This window comes from Aricia agestis, chromosome Z, assembly GCF_905147365.1.
Source record: "Aricia agestis chromosome Z, ilAriAges1.1, whole genome shotgun sequence".
Classification (NCBI taxonomy): Eukaryota; Metazoa; Arthropoda; class Insecta; order Lepidoptera; family Lycaenidae; genus Aricia; species Aricia agestis.
Window position 1 is genome coordinate 34,694,582 of NC_056428.1, and position 27,687 is coordinate 34,722,268.

General features: G+C 35.7%; 3 protein-coding genes across 4 annotated transcripts in view; 2 read left to right on the top strand and 1 right to left on the bottom strand.

The window, feature by feature from the left end:
- The window catches only part of LOC121739348 (carnitine O-palmitoyltransferase 1, liver isoform), a 37,352-nt gene extending 31,071 nt beyond the window's left edge, over window positions 1-6,281 (top strand). The window contains exon 19 of the transcript XR_006037432.1: window positions 6,270-6,281. The gene's annotated coding sequence lies outside the window, so the exon portion shown is untranslated. The remainder of the gene's footprint in view (window positions 1-6,269) is intronic.
- Window positions 207-27,667, top strand: LOC121739350 (protein ABHD13). Of its 2 annotated transcripts, XM_042131753.1 has the most exons (7): window positions 207-550; window positions 1,851-2,079; window positions 2,172-2,365; window positions 2,547-2,707; window positions 3,746-4,055; window positions 23,781-23,787; window positions 27,657-27,667. In XM_042131753.1, exons 1-5 carry the CDS (start codon window positions 418-420, stop codon window positions 4,043-4,045), a joined length of 1,017 nt encoding a protein of 338 aa, XP_041987687.1. In that variant the 5' UTR covers window positions 207-417; the 3' UTR covers window positions 4,046-4,055; window positions 23,781-23,787; window positions 27,657-27,667. The 2 variants fall into 2 exon arrangements, with proteins under 2 accessions (XP_041987687.1, XP_041987686.1); XM_042131752.1 differs by lacking the exons at window positions 23,781-23,787; window positions 27,657-27,667 and having other exon boundaries at window positions 3,746-4,632.
- Window positions 12,701-22,447, bottom strand: LOC121739347 (staphylococcal nuclease domain-containing protein 1). Its single transcript, XM_042131748.1, has 11 exons — window positions 22,301-22,447; window positions 21,837-21,958; window positions 20,263-20,566; window positions 19,927-20,097; window positions 19,231-19,456; window positions 18,636-18,852; window positions 18,276-18,479; window positions 15,984-16,962; window positions 15,663-15,902; window positions 14,251-14,438; window positions 12,701-13,784 (listed from the first exon to the last, which is right to left on the bottom strand). Exons 1-10 carry the CDS (start codon window positions 22,349-22,351, stop codon window positions 14,265-14,267), a joined length of 2,688 nt encoding a protein of 895 aa, XP_041987682.1. The 5' UTR covers window positions 22,352-22,447; the 3' UTR covers window positions 12,701-13,784; window positions 14,251-14,264.
- Window positions 27,668-27,687: the final 20 nt, after the last annotated feature.

Below are 27,687 nucleotides of genomic sequence, written 5' to 3' on the forward strand. Positions count from 1 at the left end.
TAGCCACAGTCCACACACTCAGATATTCAGATATTTCTAAAGATCGCGTAATCACTGCGGACTTTAATGTTTACATCGTATACACAAATTATGATAAAAAAAACATTGACATTCGCGAAACGTCAAAATAGATTTTCGAATTTCGACATTTGTCGCAAATCATTTGTCGTTCATGTTATTTTATTTACATACAACAAGGACGTAATTCTAAATTATTTAGTATTATCACCGAAAGTATTGTGCTAAATCTTAAAATAATTACTTACTTAAAATATACGAGTTACATTAATGAAAATCATAAAAATGGTCAATAAGTTATGATATCTCATACCGTTGTTGTTTATCTTAGGATTTGAAATGGTTATTAAAGCAAGAAACGTAAAATCTTTTCTCTAATAATCATCCACGAATACAGGAATGTATCACATACTCCGAATAATTTTGTACAGGCTGTGGATGCTGTCTACGTTTACTTTATTGTCTAGTATAATTGTGTTTTGGTTTTATGGTTTTTTCGTGGCATTTGCTGTGTTCAGCTCAGGAATATCAGGTAATATTTTTGATTACTTCTTTCTGGTGCTTGCGAAAGCTTATAAATTAATTATTGTAACCGAAAAAATCCATAGGTAATGATTTTTGTCCAAAACATCATTTAAAAGGGTCAAGGACCTTTAGTCTTATGAAACCCTTCCAATGTGATGTTTTGCTGAAGTAACTTTTATCTCAAAAGAGGATAATAATATTATAATTTAAAAGTTGCCCTTGTTTATTCTGCAAAACTGACACTTTTTTCCAGAATAAAAGTTCCCTATGTCTATTCCTGGGAATCCAAGTATCTTCATACCAAATTTAAGAAAAATTGGTTCAGTGGTTTGGGCGTGAAGAGGTTTCCAGACAGACAGACATACACACTTTCGCATCCTTAATTTAAATATTAGTAAGGATATCGAGGCCAGAGTTTGCTCAGATTTTGATTTGCATAAATAAGAATAGTCTTAAATAGTAATAAAAAATAATGAAATACAGTAGGGCCTCAGTAATCCGGTCACCGGTTCAATGATTGCTGTAATCCGGCCGGCCAATGGGAACCCCGGGGGCGTCCGGCAAGTGTGCGAGCTGTCGTGAGCGAATGCGCCATCAGTCTTTTGTTAATTAATTCAGAGGCTAGGAGAGTATTAGCTTTAAATACTGCTTTAAAATGGGCTGAAGATAGCGAATTTGATAGCCACAAAGTTATGTTTCTCCGTCGACTTGGAGACCGGGCTTTCAAAATGAAGTGCGAATATTATAAACAGAAGATTATTACAGACTTTTTCAAGAAGAATTAAGTAATGTTTTATTTTACTTATTGATTTCTTACATGGTTGTAATTATGAACATGTTCATTTTGCCTCTTTATGCTATAATTTATATTTATAAATTGATTAAAGAAACTTTGGTTAAACATATTGCATACTATAGTCCGGACGCCTCTATAATCCGAAAAGGTCCTGTTTTTGCCTCACCGGATCAACGAGGCCCTACTGCATTAATATAACTATGTAAAGCTGTACCTTAAGACACCAATTTGCCAACAATGCATACTTTTCTGAGATATTGCGCTTTCACTATCACAAAATAATTTTAATGAAAATAAGGTTTATGCTGTGCAATTAAAAAAAAAAATAAATGATTTAATTCATAAAGTCATTGAATAAGTATTTTTTTTGCTTTACATAATTTATATTATGGAAAATTTATAAATTAATTAATTATTTTCTATATTATATAATATAGCATTAGCTTTTCAGGAGAATGATATATTATTTACATTTGTAAATTTAAAGCATGTTATTTTTTTTATATTACAGGAATATTGTACAATGCACAAGATTTACTTTTGTACTACCCCAATGACCCACCAGATTCAAGGATATTTGTCCTGCAGCCAAGTAATTATAAATTACCCTATGAAAGTATTAAGATAAGAAATAAAGATGGCTTAAAGATTCACATGTTTCTCATAAAACAAATAGAAAACAGTAAAGGGAAACCAACCATGATATTTTTTCATGGCAATGCAGGAAACATGGGCCAAAGGTAAGATTAAATTTTTTTAGACACATTTTTTTTTAAATGGAACTTCTGATTTGGGCATAACAAAAGGCTGAATTTTAACTCTTCTTTTACAGACTCTCCAACGTATCTGGTTTTTACCACAAGTTGAATATCAATATTTTGATGGTAGAATATAGAGGATATGGCTTGTCTGAGGGCTCGCCCTCAGAACGAGGTATCTATGTTGATGCCCAAGCAGCATTTGATTACATAATGCAAAGGAATGACATTGACCGAACTAAAGTATTTTTGTTTGGAAGATCCCTAGGTAAGTAGTAATTGAGCAGCAGAAATGTATCATTAAAATGAATTCTATATCAGAATCTGGAATATGTTAAAATAAAATTGAAAAGAGTATTTGGTGTAAGAACAGTTATAGTAGCGGTTTATTTAAAAAGTCGGAGGTGGAAAGCATTAAAAATGAATTCACACTTTCTTGTGGTTTGCAGGTGGCGCAGTGGCTATTGATTTAGCTTCAAGGCTGAAGTACAAGAATAAAATATGGGCTGTTGTTGTAGAAAATACATTCACAAGTATACCCGATATGGCCAAAATAATACTTAAGTGGCGATGTTTGCTGTGGCTGCCACTTTTTTGTCACAAAAATAAGGTGAATATGTCGCGTTATTCTAAAGCAATTGACCCTACATCTTTTTAAAAAGGCATTTCAAAATGACTCATATCAAAATTCATTATATTATGTGTACCATTGTAAATTATGCATGTATTGTACATCCTGCTATATTTATATCTCATTTTGTATCCTCGAATAGTATAATCTAAATTTATCAATATCATGAAAAACTGATAAGAATTAATATTGGGAAATGGTCTGACAGTACTATAGTAATTTAATCGCTAGCAACATGATAAGATATACTTTTTTAACCTAAAATATCTTTTTGGGTTGGTCTATAGAAGTATACATATAATTTAGATATGACATGTCGATGCAATAAGCTTTTATTTAATGATATTGACAATCCGAGTGTGTTATAAATGAAACTGCCGATATCTGCCGCCCAAAACACTCCACCAGCACCAGCAATACCAAAGAAATTACTGATTAGATACACACAGACGACAGTATAATGACGACGAGATGTTGGCTTCATTCAAATCATTTACATATTTTAAACTATTGTGAAATTAAATTATGAGAAAATGATATCAGTGAACACGTGCAGTCTTCTGGATGGTCGTGGTAGCTGCCAATCATCAGTCTATTGTACTGGTCATCATGTCAACATCGCTTACATGTTTTGGGAACCATGGGACGGGTCACAGAATGTATGACTTGTCGTGGTTTGGGCTATAGTATAGTATACGTGTTTACTTATTAACCCCCAACGAAATTGGTGAGGTATTATTTATAAGTTAGATGTGTCTGACTCTGCAAACGGGTGGACCGATTCAGATCTTGTTTTCCTTTAAACGCTGACATGATCGAGAGTGTTCTTAGGAACAGTTTATCATCATCAGCCTGCTCAATGCTGGAAAATTTCAGTTTGTATATTTCCTAAAAGGTGTAAAACTTATGAGTAACTTCCATTGATTTTATCGGTTCAATATTCTGATTAGTGATTCCTGACAATAGAATTGTGAATCAGAGGTTGCTTTTTCTTAATTTAAATGTCTTTCTTTACAGTACATGTCACTATCTAAGATCGTGCACGTGGTCGCGCCTACGCTGGTGATGTGTGGCTCCAAAGACGCTCTAGTGCCCCCTAGAATGGCGCGGGAACTGTACTTAAAGTGCGGTGCGGTGGGGAAGAAGATAGCGGTCATGCCAGGCGGGGGTCACGATGATACCTGGACTTGTAGGGACTACTACGCCTCCATGCAACAGTTCCTGGCGAACGTACCCCCCCTCCCCGAAGACGTTATACCGTATTATGACAACGCCAAAGATCTATCCATCACGCGAATCGTTGTGCATACTGTGTGAATGGTTAATGGTTCTGGCATACCAACAAGGTTGAGGAAATCTGTGAACGCTCACTGAAGACACAAGTCTTAACTGTCGCATTTAGAGAACGTTTAGTGCCTGCTTAGCTTTTATAAAAAAATGACAGAAAATAGAATATTATCTTCAAATTAATGTTAAGTGATCATTAAACATATCTGTGAATGCGACCGTTACACAGACTATTGCAATGCAAAATATTGGTTTGTATCTTCATGAGTGTTTGTCTGTCACTGTTAAGGCCTGTCCGTACTGCGAATTTAAACCGCGCGGATTTTTCTCGCAACAACGATGAAAAAATGAAAATTCGCAGTGCGGACAGGGCTTTAAAGAAAACAGAATGTAATAAATTGAGGCAGCTGCAATTGTTTATACAGTTGTGATCGAGTCTTGCAAAAGTGCGTGTTTATGGTTTATTATAATTAAAGACCTGAAAATAGACAAAAATACCTTGCGAAATATCTGTATTTTAAACTTATGCTTGCGAACTTTATGGTTAAGCCACACAAGCGAAATTTTGTGAGTCGTAAGTGGCAGAATTTTTGGTTGCATCAATTATTCTTACTATTACTATATAGTAATAGTAAGAATAATAATAGTATATACTAATCTTGACTCACAAAATCACGCTAGTGTGAATAGATTCTTTGGCTCATCATGATTGTCAGCTGCATGTTTGTAGTCTAGGGCAGTGTTTCTCAACCGTTTTCAGGCACGGACCATGAAAAATTAAGCACAGTTTTCACGGACCCCCTTAAAAATCGGATTCACCGTAGTGTGCTAAGTAAGATATACGAGATATTTGCATTTGTGTATGGTCCAGAGATGACACCGCGGACTCCCATATGTATATATATATATATATATATATATATATATATATATATATATATATATATATATATATATATATATATATATATAAAATAAGCCATTTCAAATAATTTCTCCCGTTTTTTTCCACACTTTCCTCTATTTCTTCGCTCCTATTAGTTTTAGCGTGATAAAATATAGCCTACAGCCTTCCTCAATAAATAGGCTATCTAACACTGAAAGAATTTTTCAAATCGGACCAGTAATTCCTGAAATTAGCGCGTTCAAATAAGCCCTTTCAAATAATTTCCCCCCGTTTTTTCCACACTTTCCCCTATTTCTTTGCTCCTATTAGTATTAGCGTGATAAAATATAGTCTATAGCCTTCCTCGATAAATGGGCTATCTAACACTGAAAGAATTTTTCAAATCGGACCAGTAGTTCCTGAGATTAGCGCGTTCAAACAAACAAACAAACTCTTCCCAATTATAATATTATATAGTATAGATATACTCGCAGACTCCCAGGGGTCCGCGGACCACAGGTTGGGAAACACTGGTTTAGGGATACAAAATGAAAGTGACCTTCCTCCTGCTTTTACCACTTACTTTAACAGATCTAAGTGGCTCGCCTTGATTTTTCTTTGCCAACGAATTTGTAATACACTAGCACATACCTGCCTATTTTTAAATAATAAATTAACTATATTTTTGACAATTTACAAGTATTTGCACAATATCATGGGTTTTTATAATAAAATATACCATAAGGCTAGCGCTCGAGATCTGTGTGCTAAGTGCAAGTTTTAGTCGCTACGCGCCTGTAGAACAGTGGTACCCAACCTTTTTTTCATACGGGCCAAAAGCATATTTTGGTCTTGGTGTCGCGACCCGGAACAAAAAATTTTGGGGTAAAAAATAACGTTGTTCAAAACTAATGACTAAAAAGTGGAAAAAATTAACGACTTTCACGACGACTTTACATTATTTTGTCGGTGGGCGTGAATTGCAAAATGGTTTAACATCACTCGGGCCACTGATAAAGTACCACCGGGCCGCGGGTTGGGGGTAGCTGCTGTAGAAGTTAACTATGTTGGCATGAAAATGTATGCATGTCTTGCCACTTGAGGCTCTATATTAAAGTTCTAGTTAAATTCGTCACGGCAAGTAGCAGCTGAAACTTACTTAGCTCTCTGGTGTATGTTACCTAATTAGTGTAATATAATATGTGAAATTCACATAATATTGTTTATATGATAAAATTCGTAGTACAAATCGGTGGTAGACAAATTGTATTTTCGAATTCATCATATTTAAGTATGTACTATCAGAGAAGTATTCATAGACAAAAGGTGGACCTACGTACAGTGCTCCCAAAGTGATAATGCACATAGGAATTTTCGTAATTTTTCGGCAACTGTCGTATTTCCCGAGCGTCGGAAGATGTCGTAGGTCGCTGCAAGCGCTGTTTTTAAACTTAAATTTAAGAAAAACACCGCTTTCCAGCGACGCAGAGGCGCCAGACGTTGCTTGAACTTTACCGTGGTAACGTCACTGGCCACGTCGCCATGGCTTTCCGTGAGTTATAGCATTTATTGACGGACCGGCGACAGCGGGCAGCCACCGGCTATGTGATATTTACTTCTATTTTCTTTGAACCATGCGAGTGCATTGTTTGGGACTCTTACGTTTCATAGATTCGGGAGTTTTCGTGATAAGGACAATTAGCGAAGATTTGCATGTGCATTATTAATTTGGGAGTACTGTAGTTTCGTCGCGTTATGTCAAACCCAGCCGACAAATCACAATTATCATTGAATTTACATGTTCCGACCAAATGACGTTGGTCTGTCAACTGCCTAAGTATGAATTTCCTCGATAGTACATTAGAATAAGCTGCGCATATAAGGTCCTTTTGAAAAAATGGGAAGGGATTGAAGAGAATGGGCGGTGTGTTGGATTGTTTTGATGTCTTTGGTGGGGCGAGGAGTCAGCAATCTTAAAGCTATGGGCAGTTTATAGTATTCAATTGAAGCGTTAAAATAACGCCACCCCTTCGCACAGTTTTTATTATTACAAAAATTCCATAAGTACCACAATTTTTAATGGCACAAATAGCATAAATCTTTTCAATAAAAATACAGGATGTAACAAAACAAATTGATCATACTTAAGGATGTGGCAGGTATAGAGTTGACTGTGGAAGTAGTACATAAAGAGTACTTTTATTTTGATTTTTGTATGCGAAAATAATTCAAAAATTGCCTTTTCAGCGTTGCTACTTTCACAGTGAACTCTATCAGGGACTCATACACAGTACACACTCTAAGGGCTCCCACAAAAATTCGCATCGCATCGCAAATATCTGCATCACAACTCATAATAAAAATAACATTGCGTTGCGAAATCGCACGAATTCATAGTTATGCGCGGAGCCCTAAAGTCCTTTCCTCTATTTCTATATTATAATTATTAGCCCACTGTGTCCCACTGTTGGGCAAAAGCCTTCCCTCTTCTAATCCATAATTGTGATGTTCCTTACCACTCTTTGTCGAACGCATCTAATACGTCGTGCAACCTTATTTTGTGTCGGTAGTCGGTAGCCATTCCGAAACAAGACGCGTCCACGGCCCACCTGTCCGGGTGCAAACGGGAGACGTGCCCTGCCCAGATCCACTTTAGACTAGCTGCCTTTCTGCCTATGCCAATGAGCTTCGTTTGGGAACACAGAGTGGTATTTCGGACGCGGTCGATCCTTTTTACACCTAAAGTGTCTAAACACACCATGCCGAAGATACGCGGCCGAAGTTCCGCGGCCGATATTACGTGCCGACGCATTTGGCTGATATGACACACGGGGCCGAAATTAAATTTTCCATGCTTTTTCAATACGTTGGTCTACTTCCTTATCTTGCTTGTTCTTGAAAGACGTAATTTGGCCTAAGTAAACGCATTTGTCGACATAGTGTATCTCATGTCCATCTATATCCGTTTCGCCTGCGTTACCTCCTCCTTTACCTCCGTTACCTTACGTTTCGCGCTATTTGACATGATCTTCGTCTTCGATTGATTCATTTGAAGTCCCGCCTCGAGGGCTGCCGTGTTGAGGTCTTCCAACATTAGATGTACGGTTTGAGCTGACGTGGCAAACAGAACTATGGCGAAGGTTTGTAAGTATTTTATTACCGACAACCATACCCTTGTCTCCCTAGCTTATCGATACTTTTTCAAAAACCTCTTCTAAGACGCTCATGAAAAGGCTGGAGAGATGGGATCGCCCTGTTTGACACCCCTTTAGATGGAAAACTTTGTGCCTGTTCATTGTTCCATTGTTCATTGTTACATTTTTCTATTGTTATCATACTCATATTTAACTAAGGACTTCGTAATATTAATTAAGTTGCAAATGAACGGACAGCTCCCGCCATCTGCTATCTCCTTTTCTCTACTTCTGTTTCTTTCCTTGCTCGTCTTTTAAATCGTTTATCCAGAATTTCCTGTAGGTTACTCCTTTTTTAGCAACTCTCAATGAAGTGTTTTGTTCTAAAGCGTTATTATTTAATTTTCTCAAGTCTTCTCTTATTTAAATTATTATATTCTGTTGTACCTTACTGTAAAACACTTTGTTTTGTTACATTCTGTATAAAACATACCTCAGCTGCTTAAAGGCTTATTTCAGTATGGAACAATATTAGAGAATAATTAATTGTCGATCCCTGTGCGAAAGGTGCGGATTTTCCTCATACATTGTTACGATAGGTACCAAAATGTATTTGCGAATAATAAATAGTGTTAAAGATGTTACAATTTGGAATATCATATGGAAAATGTTGAACCGCATTTGCCGCTGTACTAGAGACGAAAGTACAAGCCGGTCAAAATGTCTGTTGTCCTCATTTGATGACGGCATTAAGGGCTATGGCCTATGGCGTAGCCACGTGCTGTAGCAAAGCCGATGTGTTGCCGCAGTAGTGTTGTGAATTCGTTTTTCAAGTACTCAAGATATGTCCGGATAATTTGAGATAACCCTAAAATCAATTTGCATGTCGTCAACTTGGCGAGCCATCTAGCACAAAACATGGCGCCATGGTACCGGCAACAAAACACTCGCTTAGTTATTATGTTGAATTATTCAGGCTTATCCTGATTTAACTTGCAAATTTTATGATAACAAAAAAAAACAATAAAAACAATGTTACGTTCGAGGGCGGAAAATATCAATATGACATATATTGATATTTTCCGCCCTCGAACGTAACATTGTTTTGATCGACGGAAAGGAGAAAACAGTGGAAGAGTAAATATAAATGCTTTGCCCTGTCACCGTCTTGTGTTGGGTCGTTGCGCGTCACCGAAACGGAATTATGTGGCATGTGAGTGCCATGCCACACGATGCGGTGCGGCGGCGGTACGGCGCCGGACCGGTGCCGCTCTGGTGTCCTATGCGCACCGGAATCGAAACGAGGCGGGGACGCGGGGAGCTCGAGTCCGTCGCTGCTACAGTACTGCAAAACGTTGCGGTGCCGCACCGCGTCGTGTGGCATGGCCGTAACAGGCTATTCCGTTCCAACAATGTGACCTCATTCTTTTAAGTTAGTCAAAAAGGAGGAGGTTATATTATGTTCGTCTGTTTATTTTATTTTAACATACTTACCAATTACATAGTACCTAAGCTACGGAGTCAACACATATTTTGACTGCTGTAAAAAGAAACGGCGCGTGCGGACAACGATGGGGCTAGATTTTAGTATTGATCCTAATGTACCTTTGCCTTATAAATGTTTCATTAGTTAGTCAATTTATTAACGTGAAGCGGCTATTTTTGTAGACATTAATATTACATTCCTGTTAATAATTTAAATATTTAAGACGCAAATAAAAGACGCAAATAATTTTATAAATTAATGCAATGATCTATTTATATATTTATACACAGAATATAATGTTTTTAAATATGGTACATATTATAGATGTTGTGCATATTGTAGGTATATGAAGTGTAGAATTCAAACATTTTATGTTGCCGCGTATCTAGTGATAAAATGTACCTGTACCTATAATTGTAAGTTGTGTGGTACCTACACAAAATATATACCCACTTATAAGTTTTCTACTGGGTGATAATTTAATCAAGCACAGATAATACCTATATGATCTAGAGTCACACCAAGGTAGTCGTTATTTTTTTGTAGCGATCATACCCATTTCGTTTTGTGGCGATCTGCAAGATTGAATATTTTAGCAAACTGTGATCGTTTAGTAGCTATAAACAATCTCTAGCAGCGATACACTGTCAAGTTATTAATATTGTACGATATTTTTTACTAAAAATATTCATTAAACTTCGGTAAAAGAATGCTTTGTGCCAAAATGAATAAAAAAAAGTGATAAAGCAATATTGAAATTTGAAGAGCACATAATCTCTCTTTAGAATTTTTGTATGAATCATGTGAAGAAAATAGAGTTATTGTCAATGACTTTGAAACACATTTTATAGAATTAATAAAATATTGTATGAAATTAAATTAATATAAATATTTAAAAATCGGATACCGAGCGATATTCTTGAGAGACTCTGAAGTCTTAAAAATCGCAATAAAATTCGCACTTTTTCACCGTACCTACACCTAATTATATATCCGGCCTGTATGGAATTGTAACTTATTCATAATTATTAGCTGTTTCTACTATTTTTGTCGTTGCCTTCGTGTACAAAACCTTCTATTAAACATAAACCCGCTCACTGATAAAAAGATCTGCAATGATTAATGATTATGCTGACGGAATTTATTGTCAGATACTGTAGGCCTGTGAGAATGCCGCGTCCTGCTCTAACAACGTCATTTCACGTTTGTTAGAGTAGGACGCAGCATTCTCGTCCGATTATTTGAGTCTCAAAACAGTTACATGGTACAAGGCCTGATGTCCAGTGGTCCTTGTATAGAAAACTCGCTTGTCAGACAAGGGCATAATTGCATGTAGATCTTTTTATTAGCAAAGGTAAATCACAATATTAAAATTATAAAAATATTCAGGTCAATTAGGCTAATACTGCGTTTCCATGCTTGCCAAGGCTTGGCAAGCATCCACAAGACACAAGCGTCCACAAATATCGCTTGGCATTTGGAAGTCGTTTACACGCTTGTGAATGCGTCAGTGTATTACGTACATCCAAGCAAGGGCCCTTTGATCTGTGTCCATAAACCGACACTACACCGGATCGGATACAAGCGTCCACAAGCTCACGCAAGCCGAGCCAGATACTCTTTTTACACGCTTGTGCTTGTGGACGCTGGTCAAGCCTTGGCAAGCATGGAAACGTAACATATAATGTCACGATGATTATGTGAATAATGTTTAGATTGTAACCAAAATTGCATTTATTTGTATAATAGTACCTAACGTAATTTGAATGTAATACATAAAAAAATAATAAATGACATATTTTTTTAAACACAGTTTCTTTTTTTTTTTTAAAGATTTTTTAAAGCTTATTGTTATGAGCTAGGACCAAGGTAAATAAATGAGTTAAGGCCAAATATTGAAAGTAAGATACCAGAAGCAATAAGACATAATATGCATTATGCAGTAATAATACTGCAATGTTTTCACGCTCGAGGCAGCACAGTAAAAAGTTTTGTTCGATAACGTTTCTGTCATATTCTGACACGACGATTGCAACATTACAGAATTCATCATTAGTGGCAAAATGTAGGATTTTGGTCGGATTATTTACTGTATGTGCTAGTAGCGCCCTCTGCTCCGACTTTCTGTAATATCCCATATTGCCTATTGGCAAAGAGTAACCTATCTCAATTCCCTATGGCTTCCCTTAGTTTTTAAATACATATTTTAAGGGCGTAAAGAGACAAATTGCCACTTGTCTCTTTCACTCGCGCATTGTATGATCCTTCATATTGGGCGACCAAGCTATAGAAACATTTGATTATATGTATGTGAAAAAGGGCTCATCTAAAATATTTAGACTGAATTTCTCGTACTAAAATTATTTTTATATACCATTCGTTCTAAACCATAATATTATCTACAAACATTTAAAAAACCGATTTGTAATGTAGAAGGCCTTATTAAGATGACGGCTGTGTACAGAAACAATTATACACAAGATAAGGGGCTTTATAGTCGATACAAAGAAGATACCTCCCGGTTTAAGTATAATATATTCATTAAATCGGAAAAACGGTAAATCATCTTAGTTAAATTATTATGTTGACGCGGACGAAGTCGCGAGCAACAGGGAACTGGTATATAATAAATTATATATTAAGACGTTTTTTTATAAATGTGGCCAAAAAGAATGCGACAGAACATCTTTATTACCTGATTTTACCATGTGAATAGAAAACATGTCATGAAAACATACATATTCTAGACTGTGCCAACTAACTGGCAGGTAAAATGCAATGAAAAACGTTTAATTGCCTAAAATATTTATTTCAATTAATCAAGTTTTTAACAATCCACCATATTTGTGGTACTCTTAATGTGAAAACAAATTATCTTATCTCGATAATATTATAGAAAGAGGTAGGGCATTCATACATTTGTAAGTACGAAATAAGAAGCACATATAGTACAAATATTTCAAAGAAATTAATTTTAAATGAGCTACATTATTTCGATAAAAAAGTTGTCACTTCATAATTAACAACACAAAGATATAAATAAAAGGATAAAATTATTATGGTCGTAAACAATTCATTATTTTATTAAGTAAATAAATTCATAAAATATATTATGCGGTCAGAATAATTTAAAAATATTATTTTAAAAAAAGTTTACAGTAAAATATTGCATTTTTTACTATCGTGTATGTTATATAAAAATATATAACATAGAAAAAAAAAACAAATCAAAGTGATTACCCCATCGGAACCCTAGTGTCATAACCATGTCACAACCAACATGCAAAATATTGTAATTTGTATACTAATAAAAAAACATCAGGTAAAATTTGTAGCACTTTTTAAAATAGTTTCTTTAAAATAAAAAATATGAAGAAAGATCTTGGGGGTTTCAGATAAAAATTTAGAGACGCACTTCATAGTACATTTTGAGTGAAATGCACTTAACTATAAAGATACATAAAGGTGCGTCCAGATTAAACGTCACTGTGACCGTGACATTTCACTACTGTAGATGAATATATTTATATATAATATGTCACGAGTCACGACATACAAATTCTGAGCGAGCCTTGCCGAGACCGTGTCCGGTCACAGACACATGACGCTAATCTGGACGCACCCTAATACTCATACGAACACACATTTACATATACATTTAAAAGTAAGTGGTTCATCTTAATAGTAATATTTCTTTGTAGAATAATAACATTTACAACAGGTAAAATTGATCATGCAAGTTTGACATGGATTTCTGATTCACAAAAAAATCTACCATGCATAGTCCTTCATTACATAATAGCAACATTACTAAGACTGCGTGTAAACTATGTAGTCGTCTACCAGCCGTCTAAAAGAAAACCCTACAATTAGAAACAACACCTGACGAAATAAATATGAAAAATACGTTAATCTCATAGAAACTGAATAGAACCAGGAGGCACAATAACCATGATGAACATGAATTTTAGATCAGTTTTGACGTTTGAACTTTTTAAACCACGGTAAAAAATTGTAATATCGATATTTTGAGGTTTATACTTTTTTTTAAAGTTCAAACGTCAAAATTGTGACCATGAGCAATAAAGTTCGTGTTCATTACATAATATGAGGGTAGGACACGTGGGGAGAGGGGATAATGGTACGTCCGGGTTCGCCATTCACAGGAAGTCGTATATGACTGTGTAGATGATGGTCTCGACGTGTGGGGCAGTGCACGTCGCGCAGTACAACGTGTGAGATGGCGAGGCAGTAGCGTCGTACCTGCAAACATTATATATTTTTTAGTCAATGACTCATAATGCTGGGTTCTCACGGCGCGTAATATCACGAGCCGCGCCGCGCCGAGCCGATTTGCACGAGCGAGCACGAGCCAACAGGCGAGTCCGCGCTACCAGTTCTCACGGCGCGCCTTTGAAGTTACCGACTTCAATCGGATCGGACGCGCCTGCTCGAGCCAGCTCGCGCCATATCGAGCTACTACAGTCCTACCCCCGAAACAGATACGATTTGTATTTACGACTCTGCTTATTTTCAAATTGAGCCGCAGCCAATTGTGCGCTAGTATATATGTCAGGACTACAAGAAGCTGTTGAGATCGAATTAGTTCCAAATTGAGCCGCAACACGATTTTGCGCTGGTATATATGTCGGAAGCAGCAAAAGCTGTTGAGATCGAGCTGATTCGATTCTCGATTCGATTCTATCGGGAATAAGGCAACAGTTCTTACCAAGTTAGCGGGCGCTAGCGACGCGCGCCGAACTCAGTCGCGTCATCGTCGGTGATGTCACCGTGTCGCCACAGATTCAGTCGCGAGCTCTTAGCGTGCTCCTGAGCGGCACGGTACTCCGCCACCAGGGAGGCTAGTCGGTGCTCACGAGTGTTCTCCAGCAGCACCAGACCTTCCTTGATCAGATTCTGGAAGAGGAAGATGATTTGAGGTTCTAGTAGGCCAGATGTCATACAATAGAGATCCGGTTCGGAAGCAATATCGCAGGGGACCTAAAGCTGCGTTTCCATTACTGATGTGCGATGGAAATGTGTCGTATAAGGATGTCTAGCTGTGATGTGAAAATGCGCTGGTACAGTATGCGCAAGCTTAGCAACATATCCATGTCAACACATATTATAATATTATGCTTTTTCCTATTTTTGTTATATTTATTAGTTTTGTTATTTGGTCATTATTGTTAACATTCTGTTTGTTATCCCACAATAAGCTACGTATTGTATTATGAGTGCAGTCAAGTTCTTTAGATTATTATTTAGAACCGAACTGCATTCATAACGCAAAAATATATATTTGTGGATTAACGCAGGGATTCTTGACAGCGACAATATTAAACATATACGCGTCTTTCCAAAATTCTTTAAATATTATGTTTCGGCACTATAGGTCTATTGTAGAAATTATATAATAAAAACTAGCTTCCCGGCAAACGTTGTTAAAGCCATATTATTATAAAGTATTTCGCCCATCAAATTTCGCCCATTTTATTGAAGTGACTAAACAAGTAATAAGTATGGCACCATGGCAACGTCTATCGCTATCCCGTCGCGCAAACAATGGTCACCATCAGTCTCGAGTTGTAATAATTTACTAATATTTATTCAACAAATGCACTTATCAATATAAAAAGTACCCAGTAACCGATTCTCAGACCTACTGAATATGCATATAAAATTTGGTAAAAATCAGTAAAGCCGTTTGGGAGGTTACTAACATTGTGGCACGAGAATGAAGATTGTATTGATTTTGTATACGACTGTTTGATGCCAAAATAAAGGAAAAACACATCTCTTGCACACATTCCTCGCTTGTTTTGTATGTGCAAAAATCGCTCCGCTAAGCTAAATGAAGAGATTCTATTGAGATAAACACATTCCTCGCTACGCATCCGCGCACATCTCTGGTGGAAAAAAAGCCTAAACGTCGTGAATTCGGTTTTCATTTTCTGACATATTTTTTTCGGGATTTTGTAGGGTCTTAAACGCATGTCAGACTAAAAGTATTATCTTTCAACCGGGCAGAGTCATATGCTCATTAGAGCGGATATATTTATTTCAGACGTTGTAGATGTCTGTCAATATACACTCGTCATTATAATAATTATTAATAGTAATAAGATGTAATAAATATACCTTTCCAATATCTGTGTTCGTAGCGGGATCTACTAAAGTGACAGCTGGCGGTGAGCCTTTAGATTCAACATTGACGAGTAACTTCTTGTTGAGCGTGTCCATCGAGAGAGCGCGGACAGCTTCTAGCTTCTCATCAGGGTCAGATGGGAACTTCACGCAGGCAAGCACATATTCAGACACATATGGTGGCTCAGTCTCTGTGCCTGCAGGGAGCTGCGCTAATCTCGTGAAATTGATTATCTGAAATCGTATATTTCATTAGTATTTAAAAGAAAAACATCTAGTAGGTGTAAGATTTATAAGCTATTTAGTCTAACATACTTCTCTGTTTCCATAATCTATGTAGAAGACGTGCGCCATTTTGTTGTCAGTGATCTTTTCTACTTTCGCTCTGTACCATTGATCGTCGAGGGTGAAGCGAGCTGCGCAGATGGCGCCTCGTTTCGGCACGTACGCACCAGGGAGAGGAGTGTTGGCTTTAAATTCTTGGTGGATCTTGTCCATGAGACTTTCTAGTTTTGTGCCCAAGTCGATGTTCTGAACATAGAAATGCCCTTCCACAGTTACCTCCGTAATAATAACTTTATCATACTTGACAATGCGATCCTGAATAGGTGCATTACGTTCTTTCTCAACTTCCTTCTCAGCTTCAACGTAGTCTTTCCATATTCCGATGCGTTTTTTGCAGGCGTTCTCTTCGGCAGTCTTGATGGCGCGCGCGAACTCCGATGTCTCGGCTGTGTGGTGCATAGACGCTAACCCGTGTTCTACGAGAGCAACAGATAGATTTTCGTTGTCGATCCAAAGCCAGCCAATAAAGTTGCCAGCCTTGTCCATTTCTTCAATCGTAACGTTCACGTCGTGTTGCAAGCACTTCTCCTTGGTGAATTGGAGAGCCTCCTCTCCGAACGGTTCAGCTTCCTGCGGTGGACCTCCATTCAAACCTGGGCGCGCCCCTCTTGGACAGTTGATTCCGGCCAATAGGAATGTTACTAGGACAGATTCTTTAGGAATGTATATCCTCATCCTTGAACCGCTTGCGACAAACTCAACCACAGCTTCTGTCTTTTGAGCTCTCTTTAGGAAGGGGAAGAATTTCTTAGCCTTAGCTGCATCTCCGCTGGTATCCTGGATACGGTGTGTGGGTATGTCTTTCTTGGCATGAACTCCGATGGCAGCTTTGATTGCTTTTTGTTCGGCTTCTAGTAATTTGTCATAGTGTGAGCTTCTTTGATCATTGTCATTTCTGTATCTAACAACAGTTGCAAATCCTTTGCTAACTAAAGCCTCCGCAATGTTTCTAAAAACATGATAAACATTTTACTTTCTTTGGTAATAGTGTAAAGTAGGGAAACCGATCAAAAAGTACAACAGCCTGGTGAAGTTGGTCACAAAATTTAGACTTGCAAGAATTAAAATTTGCCAAAAACGCACAGATTTATGGTAGTATACTATACTACCATAAATCTGTGCGTAATATAAATAAATAGCACAGATTTAGAGTAGACCAAGTGAAGGGAGTAGGGACATAAGCTATTTTTTATGGGAAAATATACGCTTTCCGTAAAATTTTGAGGAGTTCCCTCGATTACTTATGGATCCTTCAGCAGATCACCATTATTGTGAAAATAATACCAAATTGGGATGATACCCTATATACCAAAAGAAAAATTTTGAAAATCGGTTAACAAACGGCGGAGTAATCGTTGAACATAAGAAAACGAACATAACACCTCCCCCATTTTGAAAGTCGGTTAAAATTGTAGCCTATGTGTAATTCTGATGTATTAGCTATGTTCAGTAGTTTTTGCGTGAAAGAGTAACAAACATCCATACATCCACACATCCATACATCCATACATCCAAATAAACTTTCGCCTTTATAATATTAGTAGGATAGTAGGATTATATATGTATCCTACATATAAGTATGGGATTACAAAGTTATTCACGAAGTTTGAGAAAGAAGAAGAAAACTGGACAGTAATTATGAAATGTTTATTAATTATTAGGTTTTCCCTTAATTAAGATTTAAGACACTAAACACTAGCTAAAATTTAGCTAGATATGTCTCTACCGACGATAAACCGGAGATATTGATGGTACGGGTACAATGATTCATAAACCGCAAATGTAACTTTGTAATCCTATATGTTTATATGGGATTACATTATTTACGAAGTTAGTGTACCTAGAAAACTGGACAGAAATTTTGAAATATTTGATTTTTTCCTTGATTTAGACACTAAGCACTATATATATTCTAAATTTGAAGGTTCTATGTCTGCTAGAAGTGCCTTTTCAGTGGTCAGTCAGTCAGTCAGTCAGTCAGTGACAAAATTAAAAACTTTAACAAGTTACAGTTCTTAAACTACTGGTTTAAATTGAATGAAATTTGAAATATACCGTGTTTATACAATGCTTGCTTAGCAACTGAAAATTCAGGTTTGTTGGTTTATCCACAATGAAGTTATAGGGGGTCGAAAAGAGCCTGAATTGGTTCGAGAAAAGGATGGTACGGCCGTGCCGCTTTTTTGCTCGACTTGGCGGGGGCACTGCCGTGCCCCCAGATCTGGTTGTAATAATTTTACTTATTATGATTAGAGTACTTACGTTGATCCGGCCATCACTGTGCAGCATGTTTTCTCAGGGAAATTGTCTTTTGCAGGTTGGATGTAGTCAACGGTGACATTTATTTTCTTTCCGACAAGTTTTTTCCTCAAGAATTCACGAGCTTCATATAACCATGGGATATCATACAAAGGCTTGAAACCTTTTGGTCTCGGAGACTGCTTACCTTCATCATCAGGGCTGTTCCTAGGAAACAGACAAAAGACTCATGCTGTGTATAAAGTATGAGTAATACAATATTTTCGTTTTTTCCAATATATATTTGAAGTCTCATGACTAGAAAAACATGGTATTATTATATTAGTAAGGGAGTATAATATTAGTTAAAATTATGATATTTACTTTTCTCTTGGTGGTCTGATGCTAGCTAAGAATATTTTCTTCTGTACACCATTGGGTGTCTTAACTACTAGAGCGTCACCATTGACAACTTCTAGAACTGTAGCGGAGAATTCTTTGTCTTTCGCTGCAATGATTGGCGCGTTGCTCACATAGTTCATCCACATACGAAGTTTAGCTTCTTTCGCTGCTTTTTCCGCTGCTCTCAATGTTGACGCACCTAAAAAATTTAATAATTTATCAGATGATCCATACTAATATTATGAATCCATCAAGTTTATCACACTTAGGGCGTTTCACCACTTCCTGATAAGTGACGAATATGTTATCCACCAATTAACTTGACAGATCAAGTATGGAGAATCTGTCAAAAAAGTTGTGAATAGCCTATTCGGCACTTTATCAGAAAGTGGTGAAACAGGCCCTTAAGCTGGTGAAATGAAAGGATAGTCCTGAATCCTGAAGGATACAGGACTCTGGACTATCCTCCAGGACAAAAGTATTTTTTGTGTCTCAAAGGATACTATACCTGAACATTGGAATGGTTGCATGTAAACTACAAATAATTATTACAATTCAACACAAACATAACATTTACCTGATTTCATAACAGCAAGAGACCAATCAACACATCTGGCAAAACCTTGACGTAACAAGGCTTCAGCAATGTTTCCTTGAGGATGTAAGATTGTGCCAACAAAGTTGTTGTTGTTGACCCCTTCCAGAATTACTTCTATGTCTTTCTGTAGCAGCTTTGACTCCAAGAAGAAACGGGCTTCTTCCGCATACGGTTCAGATTCACCATCTTGTTTTACAGCTGGACACTAGTATAAGAAACAAGTACTTAGAATGACAAAACATAGAAAAATAATATTATGTTAAAATTATAAAAACACTAGCTGTCCCGGCAAATGTTTCTTTGCCTAAAGTATTATTTTATTGAAGTGACTAAATAAGTATTTCACCATGGCAACGTCCATCGCTATCCCGTCGCACAAACAATGGTCGCCGTCAGTCTCGAGTTGTAATAATTTACTATTAATTATTCAACAAATGCACTTATCAATATAATAAGTACCCAGTAGCCGATTCTCAGACCCACAAACACACAGTTAAAATCAGTAAAGCCATTTCGGAGAAGTACGCGGCCTAACATTGTGTCATGAGAATTTTATATATTAGATTAGATTTAATGAATAACAATGCTTTGTCTTTGTCTGTCTAGTGACTATTCTAAGATATTAGAAAATCATAACTCTAACATATTTTTTTTAATAAGTGGGTTACTGCTTACTCTAATTCCAGAAAGCATCAATGTAATTGGGATGTAATCAGGCAGCAAGCACAGCCTCACTGTTGAGCCGTCCCTCACATACTCAATAATAGCTTTTACTGGCTGTCCATTGAGTTTCTTCACAAATTGTTGTGGATTTTCAACACTCCATTTGATGTCACGAACATGACTCTATGTAAAACAAAATATGTACACGTAAGCAAAACCAATTCTTTGTAAATATTATTAAAAAATTGAATTCTAATTTTACAAATAAGTTGTATTTTACATCTTATCTGAAATGCTCTTTAAATAGAATTACATGCTCACACCTCATGCTAAGTTTACTAAGCTCACCTGTAAGTCAGTGCCCCACAGACCTTTGCCTTGAGATTTAGCAGCATCTTCCAATTCTACATATCTTTTCAGCTGAGGTATGTTGCGTCCTCCTTCTCTTACTTTCACGAGACCCTCGGAGAGGAGGGCTTCCGTCATGTTCTCATCCTTAGTGGGATCTTTGCCAGCCCATACACAACCATATTCTCGAGTAGCAGAGTTTGGTGGTTTCTCAGCAGTAAATATTACTTCTTTGCCGACAAGCTTTTTCCTGAGAAACTCGCGTGCTTCCCATGCAAATGGCTCATCTTTACTTTCATTATCACTGCAACAAAACGTTTATAAATTATTGCTTGCTTGTAGTAGTGGAATACATGATATACAATAAATAATAATATAGTTTAATATACGATAACTAAATTCGCACATTCTAAATTCGCTTCAGCTGTAATTTACCAAAGGTCTGTATTGACCAGTACATTATTTTGGTGCAATCAGTAAATTATTAAGCTGTTTGGTATAAAATTTATGAATTACATCACATTTTAATATTTAAGTAGTACACCAGCAGAATGCAGACATAATATAGATGTCTCTTCATCATTCATCGTCATTTATAATATGTTAAGAGCACAGTCAACTTACTTAGCTGAGATCAAAATGAAATCAGCATAACTATTATAAACCATTACCAAGCAGGTAACCTAGATCTTATAAGACTAAAATAAATGGCATTTGCCAGCAATGAAACTGTCAATTCGCATTAGGGTCAGGATAAAATTGAACCACCACTTATTTTAATCTAAAAGTTAATTATTCTGTACCTGAGTTTCACAGAAAGCCAAAAGCAAATCAAAGTGTTAGTTCAATATTGTGAATGCAAGCAAATATTTATAGTGATTTTACAGACAATAGCTAAGTATATTAATTAATTATGCTCTGTAAAATTGTATGTTTGTAATGATAATTATGAAAGACACAGATAATACAACAAATATATATTATAGAAAATCTTTTGAATAATTTAAATGTAGGAAACATTAGGAGTGCATAAAATACAACTGATGAATTTAACCTATCTTGTTATCAATACGTAAATAATAACAATTATAGTGCTCTAAATATTTTTTTTATTTTTGTGTTAGAAAACATATTTTAGTAACAAGCAAGATCTAAATACAAGGCAGTACAAGCAAAATCTAGACACAAGCCTAGTACAGATTCAAAAATACAATTTGACTAAAATACACAATTTTAATAAATGAAATGTAATTACAGTCTGTGCACTTCTTTGATATCAGTTACATCATGTAAGTAATTTATAAGTTACCTAATATTGTCCGACACCAGTCACAATCAGAAAGGCACTTTCACTTTATAAAACAAAACTACTAGCAGGGTCATGACATAGACTACACATTAAATATATCCAGCAATCTAAAACAAAATATTTCAGGCACTATTGACCACGTCTAATGGCACTAATTACTGAACTCTGCGACATACTGCGACAGCTTTTATGGGTACTCTTTTGGCAATATGTTATATGAAAATTGAGTTCATATGTTCTGGCATGGATTGAATGGGTTACTTACTTGTTAGCAGTTCTCTGTCTCGCTAGTTTAGGCGCGGTTATTCCAGATAACGCAAGAACTTTCTCGGGTGGCGGACCCCCCTGCGGCTGCTTGCGTATTACGACTGTATCGCCTGATAACACCTATAATGATAAAGAGAGGCAATATTTAACACTTATTCGTTAATATTTTAAGTATTGACATAATACCGACGCGGTGATTTAGATAATAGCGAAGTGATATGTCAGCGAATTCGACTGCATGCAACGATCGGAAAGTTGTATGATACTCGTGTCGTCGGCTAAAATAGAATTGGTGTCTACAGACATTAAATATTCAAGTGCAAAGGCCAATAGCACTATCGATCATTCTTTAAGCTTAAGTTTGTGGCCGCGGTGCCAACAGGGCAATCGGAACGGGCACGAGGCGATGCGGCCCGTAGAAATACCGACACAGGTGTCTCGAAATGTAAATAAATAAATTACCTGCTTGACAATTCCAATTTTATAGGATGGTGCTGGTGCTGGTGCACTCATTTTTAAACCAAATCTTGTTAAACGCGTTACAAGACCAAGAACTTAAAATTTACTGTCGAATGTCGATTGATGCGCGAGCAACAAAGCTGGCGAAACGTGGCGGGTGTCTAGTGTTTCCATCATAAAAAATATCAATAGTATTAACATTAGGGTAAAATTCGAGTCATTAGAATTTTTCAGTAGAGGGACACTTTACACTTTGATCGTAAAAATAAAAGTTTGTGGTTTTTATACGACGTAAATAATAATGAAATTAATATTGAGGGGCATTCACGTTACAATAAAAATAGAGTATTATTATCAGGTTGCGGTGTAACCAAAATAAAACATATTTTGGTTTTATTTTGGTCATCACGTACGCCTTGGTTTTGCAAATGAAAAGAAATAATAGTAAATACTATTATTTCTTTTCATTTACCTACAACTTGAAGTCGATTTTATCTTTTTAAAATTTAATAAGATAAAATCGACTTCAAGTTGTACGTAATTAATAATTCAAATTTCCTATCTCAAAGAACCGATTTTGATGAAACTTGCCTAAGTTGAACAATACCTAGTACAACAAAAAAAGAATCATTTACATCGGACTTGCAGCTCCGGAGATATGCGTGCACAAACATAAAAACATACATACATAATATTACATACATACACTTTCGAAATTTGGCACATTTGTTCAGAAGCTGCTATAGATTAACATATACAAAAACTAGACAGTTCTGTAAATATTACATACATACGAGTCGAATTGATAACCTCCTTTTTTAAAGTTGGTTAAAAATTAAGAAACATGCTAAAGTTTTTAATAATACTTTTTATGATACACCTTGTGTACGTTATCAAAAACGTGTTACTATATAAATAACAATTTATTATGTATTTTTTGTACATTCCTTCCCAGTAACCTTATAGGTATCTCATTTAAAGGTATTTTTGGCCTGTCTTATTACTGGTATTGGAAAAGTGCTGAAAAGTTATTGGACCACTGAGGTAATAAGTATTGGACGTTATTAGATCAAATAATTACTGATCAACTTGATATTAATAAATATTATATTCGAAAGATGAAGGTATTATTCATTACGAAAGTTAATTTGCAGCTGACTTGTGTCTTCTGAATACTTCAATGAAGTGTGACTTCTGACTACTTCAAGAACCTACTTGTTGCCGTTAGTTGTATGGAATGAATAAGGGAACGTAACGCAATTTGGGGGCCTTGTAGAATGCTACGGTGCGTTGCACAAGGGCTGATATTTAAACAATGCGTTAATTTTTTTTCGTTTTTATAGAGGAATTAGAATTTTCATAATCAGCTACTCTTTTTGTTTATGTTTTATTAGGAAATCCCTGGATAGCGATAGCCGGGGGTCGCGGGTTTGAATTCCGCCGACGGAACAAACATTTTCAATATACCTGGGTCCAATCCAAGAGGATGTGTATTAAATATGTGTATCATAATATTATAGTAAAAATCTTAAATATATGTATAGTATAAAAGTGTGGCGGTACCCACAATTCGCCTAACATTCCTATATATTTCCGTTGTCTGGTACCCGTAACACAAGTCCTTCAGGTACTTAGCACAGGCCCAGTGTGACGTGGTATGAAGCGTCCATAGATATTAAAAGTAGAGTACGGCTACAGCGGCAGGCAAATGAGCTGCTCTGCATTGTGCTGAAATATTGTCTGAGTATGCCGATTGGCTCGATGAGGACAATCTGAAATCTCTAAATATTTGAGTTACGTTTTACCTGTACAAGGTAATATACAGGCATATAAATAAAGAAACAGACGGACATACTTTCACATTTATAATATTAATAGATGACGTCCGTAACTCCATCGCGTCAAGCTGCTTGCTTGCTGCGTATAGCTGAGCTGGGGCCAATTTTTGACATCACATAACATATACCTATAATTATAATTGTACATAGCTTAAGTCCTTTTTATTTTTTATTTTCTATTCTGTATATGTTGTGTGTTGGAAAAAATAAACGTATTCTATTCTATTCTATTCTATTCTATTCTATTCTATTCAAAGTCCGTTAATACCGTACATTTTCCCGGGATAAAAATTACAATTTTTCCTTCCTCGGGACTCAAAGTGTCTCCATACCAAATTTTTGCAAAATCCGTTCAGTGGTTTGGGCTCGAAGAAGTAATAATTGACAGACAGACAGACGAACAGACTTTCAGACTTATAAATTTATAATAAGTATGGATATGTTACAATAATACTTTGTAATATTGGTAAGAATACTAATTTTTTTAAGTCATTTTTTGTTAAATATTTAATTAAAATACCTTATTTTGCAATAAATAATAAAAATATATTATGTGAAAACAACAATTATATTTTATAATGTTTCCTACTTACAATACCCATTTTAACCAAATTTCAATCAAACTTTGCTTGTCCAACTACTGGTTTTGGGTGTCCAAATACTGAAATTCTGTCCCATGACTGTGTTTTATCTACCATTCAGTTTTTACCGAAAAATAAATATAAACTGAAAAGCCATCGCATTTTTATGTTTGTATATAATATCTTAAGTTAGATAATTTATGAACAGAAATATAATATCTATTTTTTTTTTCATGCGAAGTAAGTATTTATTTTTTTACAGCTATTTCTGTAAAAAAATCCTTAGCTGTCCAATGACTGCTAGTTAACGGTATTTTTTCCGTGCCTTGTGAACTTACCCAAATAAATAATAATAAATTATTTCGATAAAAATCGTTTTTAAAATTTGGTAAATGGTCGAAAATTACTATTTGTATATTTTTTTCAATGTAATGTATTTTTTCCATAAGTAAAGATAGATTTGATACGAAGCTGGTTATCAATTACTTATCTTTAGATAATAAAATTATTAAAATAATACATATTTATAAGTTATAACTCGATAATATTGAAACAGCTGTTGTAAGTACCACAAAATTAATTTATTACACTGGCAAGCTCGAACGTTCCACATCTCAAAAATGAATGTGACGTGTAGCAATAGCAATGACAGCAAGTCAAGTTTGACAATGACAATGAAAATTTTTCTGTATGGTTTTTTTTCTTCTTATAATGGCACTTCGGCTATAACCATGGCCAGTGTCGAGTATAATATTATGGCGGGAAAACAATATTCTTTAATACAATTTTTTTTTTATATTATCGTCAGGTCAGTCAGGTCTAAAGTCTAGTCAAAATCTAAGTATAAAGCCAATTCAGTCAAGAAGTCAAGTCGGTTGATTCAGTAAAGTGGTAGACGCTTTACTGAAACTTTCGATGGAGTTTTGGAGGGAACACAAAATATCACGTTTCTGGTTATTACATCACTTTTCCACACTTGTGCACGATAACGAATATCTAATGGTTAATATCCTACCAATATTACACATTAAAAACCCAGATAACACAATTTTAGAAAAATAATATAAAAACACAACATCACTCTTTCACATTCTCCACAAAAGTCCTTCTTTATGGTTGTCAATAAAGAAACTATAGCCACAATAGACATAAGGACCAGTAGTTCGACTGTAAAGAGACGGACAGGTTTCAATATCTGTCAAATTCGTCGGGTTTCACTAGGATTATAAGCGGAATGTGCCTCGCGTTGGCTGATATAATTTATTTTTAAATATTTAAAATTAAGAGTTCAAAATTGGATTCTGACAATTTTAATCGCATGTGCCAAAACACAAACAACAATACGACCAAAGAGGAACACGTCCAGCGAATGTCATAGTTTTAAATTCGTAGGTAACAAGTTAACAACCCTAGCGACGATTTTCGTCATAATACGTCAAATTTAAAAATTTCAACATCAGTTCTAAGTCGACATACCTACTCTATCATTCTGTCTACTCTGCTATAGCATAGATAAAGTATAATAGTATAGATGTAGTCTTACGGCCGTTCCCAATATTTGATCTATCTCTGGTTTTGCCCTACTAGAGATAGGATTAGCTCACAATTGACATAAAATATATAATGTCTCTAAATATTATGTCTAATGTGACCTATTCCTATCTCTGGTAGGGAAAAACCAGAGATAGATCAAATATTGGGAACGGCTGCTAGCCCGTCATCGCGTGGCCAATTTTGTGCTTATTTTCATACAAGTAGTGTGCGTTTATTTTCTTGAATATTTCTATTTATCGATTATTTCGAAGCTCAATATGATACAGGAAAGAAAGTCAATTAGTTCATGATATCGATTAACTATAGTTCAAGTGATGAGAATCCGTAAACACACGTAAAAAGCTATGCAATTTTTATAGCTAAATTATTAATTGATGTGACATTTTTAGCACTAATGCCTTATAATAGCACGAATAAGGGATTAATAAACTTATAATTTCAATCGGTATTTTTGTTAGCTAAAAATTATATTTTTAGCTTACAAAAATACCGATTGAAAAGCCCAAAAAACGTTGTTCAAAACTTACGTATTTAATGTCTAATCCACGTGTTTGAGGCATTCTTTGACCATTCTTATGGTTTATTATTTAGCGGAACCACAAAACTCAACAATATCTAGCATTAAATGTTCACTAAAAACCTTTATTAACATTTTTATTAGGTACATGAAATAAGCAGACCGACTCCTTTGTTATGTCCTAGTAAGTAGGACATAACATTACACGCTTTTGACACTTATAGAGTCTGGCCTACGTAAGCTGAACCAAGCATTTATTTTGATTGGCAACACTATTCTGCCAGTCGATGGTTTGCGTGGTCATGATCTTGATACTTGGTCATAATTATTATTTTATACTCTTGTGATCTTTTAATTTTTCATACTAGACATGTTATTTATTTTAATAAATGGTATGTTTATTGAAAATCTTCACGAAGATTCGGATGAGAAACAGGAAAGTTTCCACCATACCATTGTGACCTAATTACCCATCGAATATTCTACTCTCTCGTTAATACCGATTAGACAAAACACAAATAAAACACAATTATTTTTTCCACTATATTCATTTATTATTATTACAAATTTTAGCTAAAAACACGACCGGTTTCGAAACAATTCTACTAGGCTTAGTTAGCAATATATTTTCTAAGTCAGTATAGGCTATAATTTATGTTAGACTTTTCTTTTATAGGTACATAATTTTTTGCACATTGGAGTAATATAATATCTAGCATCAGCAGAAAATGATCTAAATCTTTTTTTCCTACTACATTATGTGATACCATATAAATAATTTTTAAATTTGCCGCGGTTCGCTTGGTTCCTGGAAGCTTTCGTTGGCCAGACTCTACATCATAGAGTATACATTATAGCAAGCTATAGAGTGCTTCTAACAAGGTATGAACTGTAAGCACG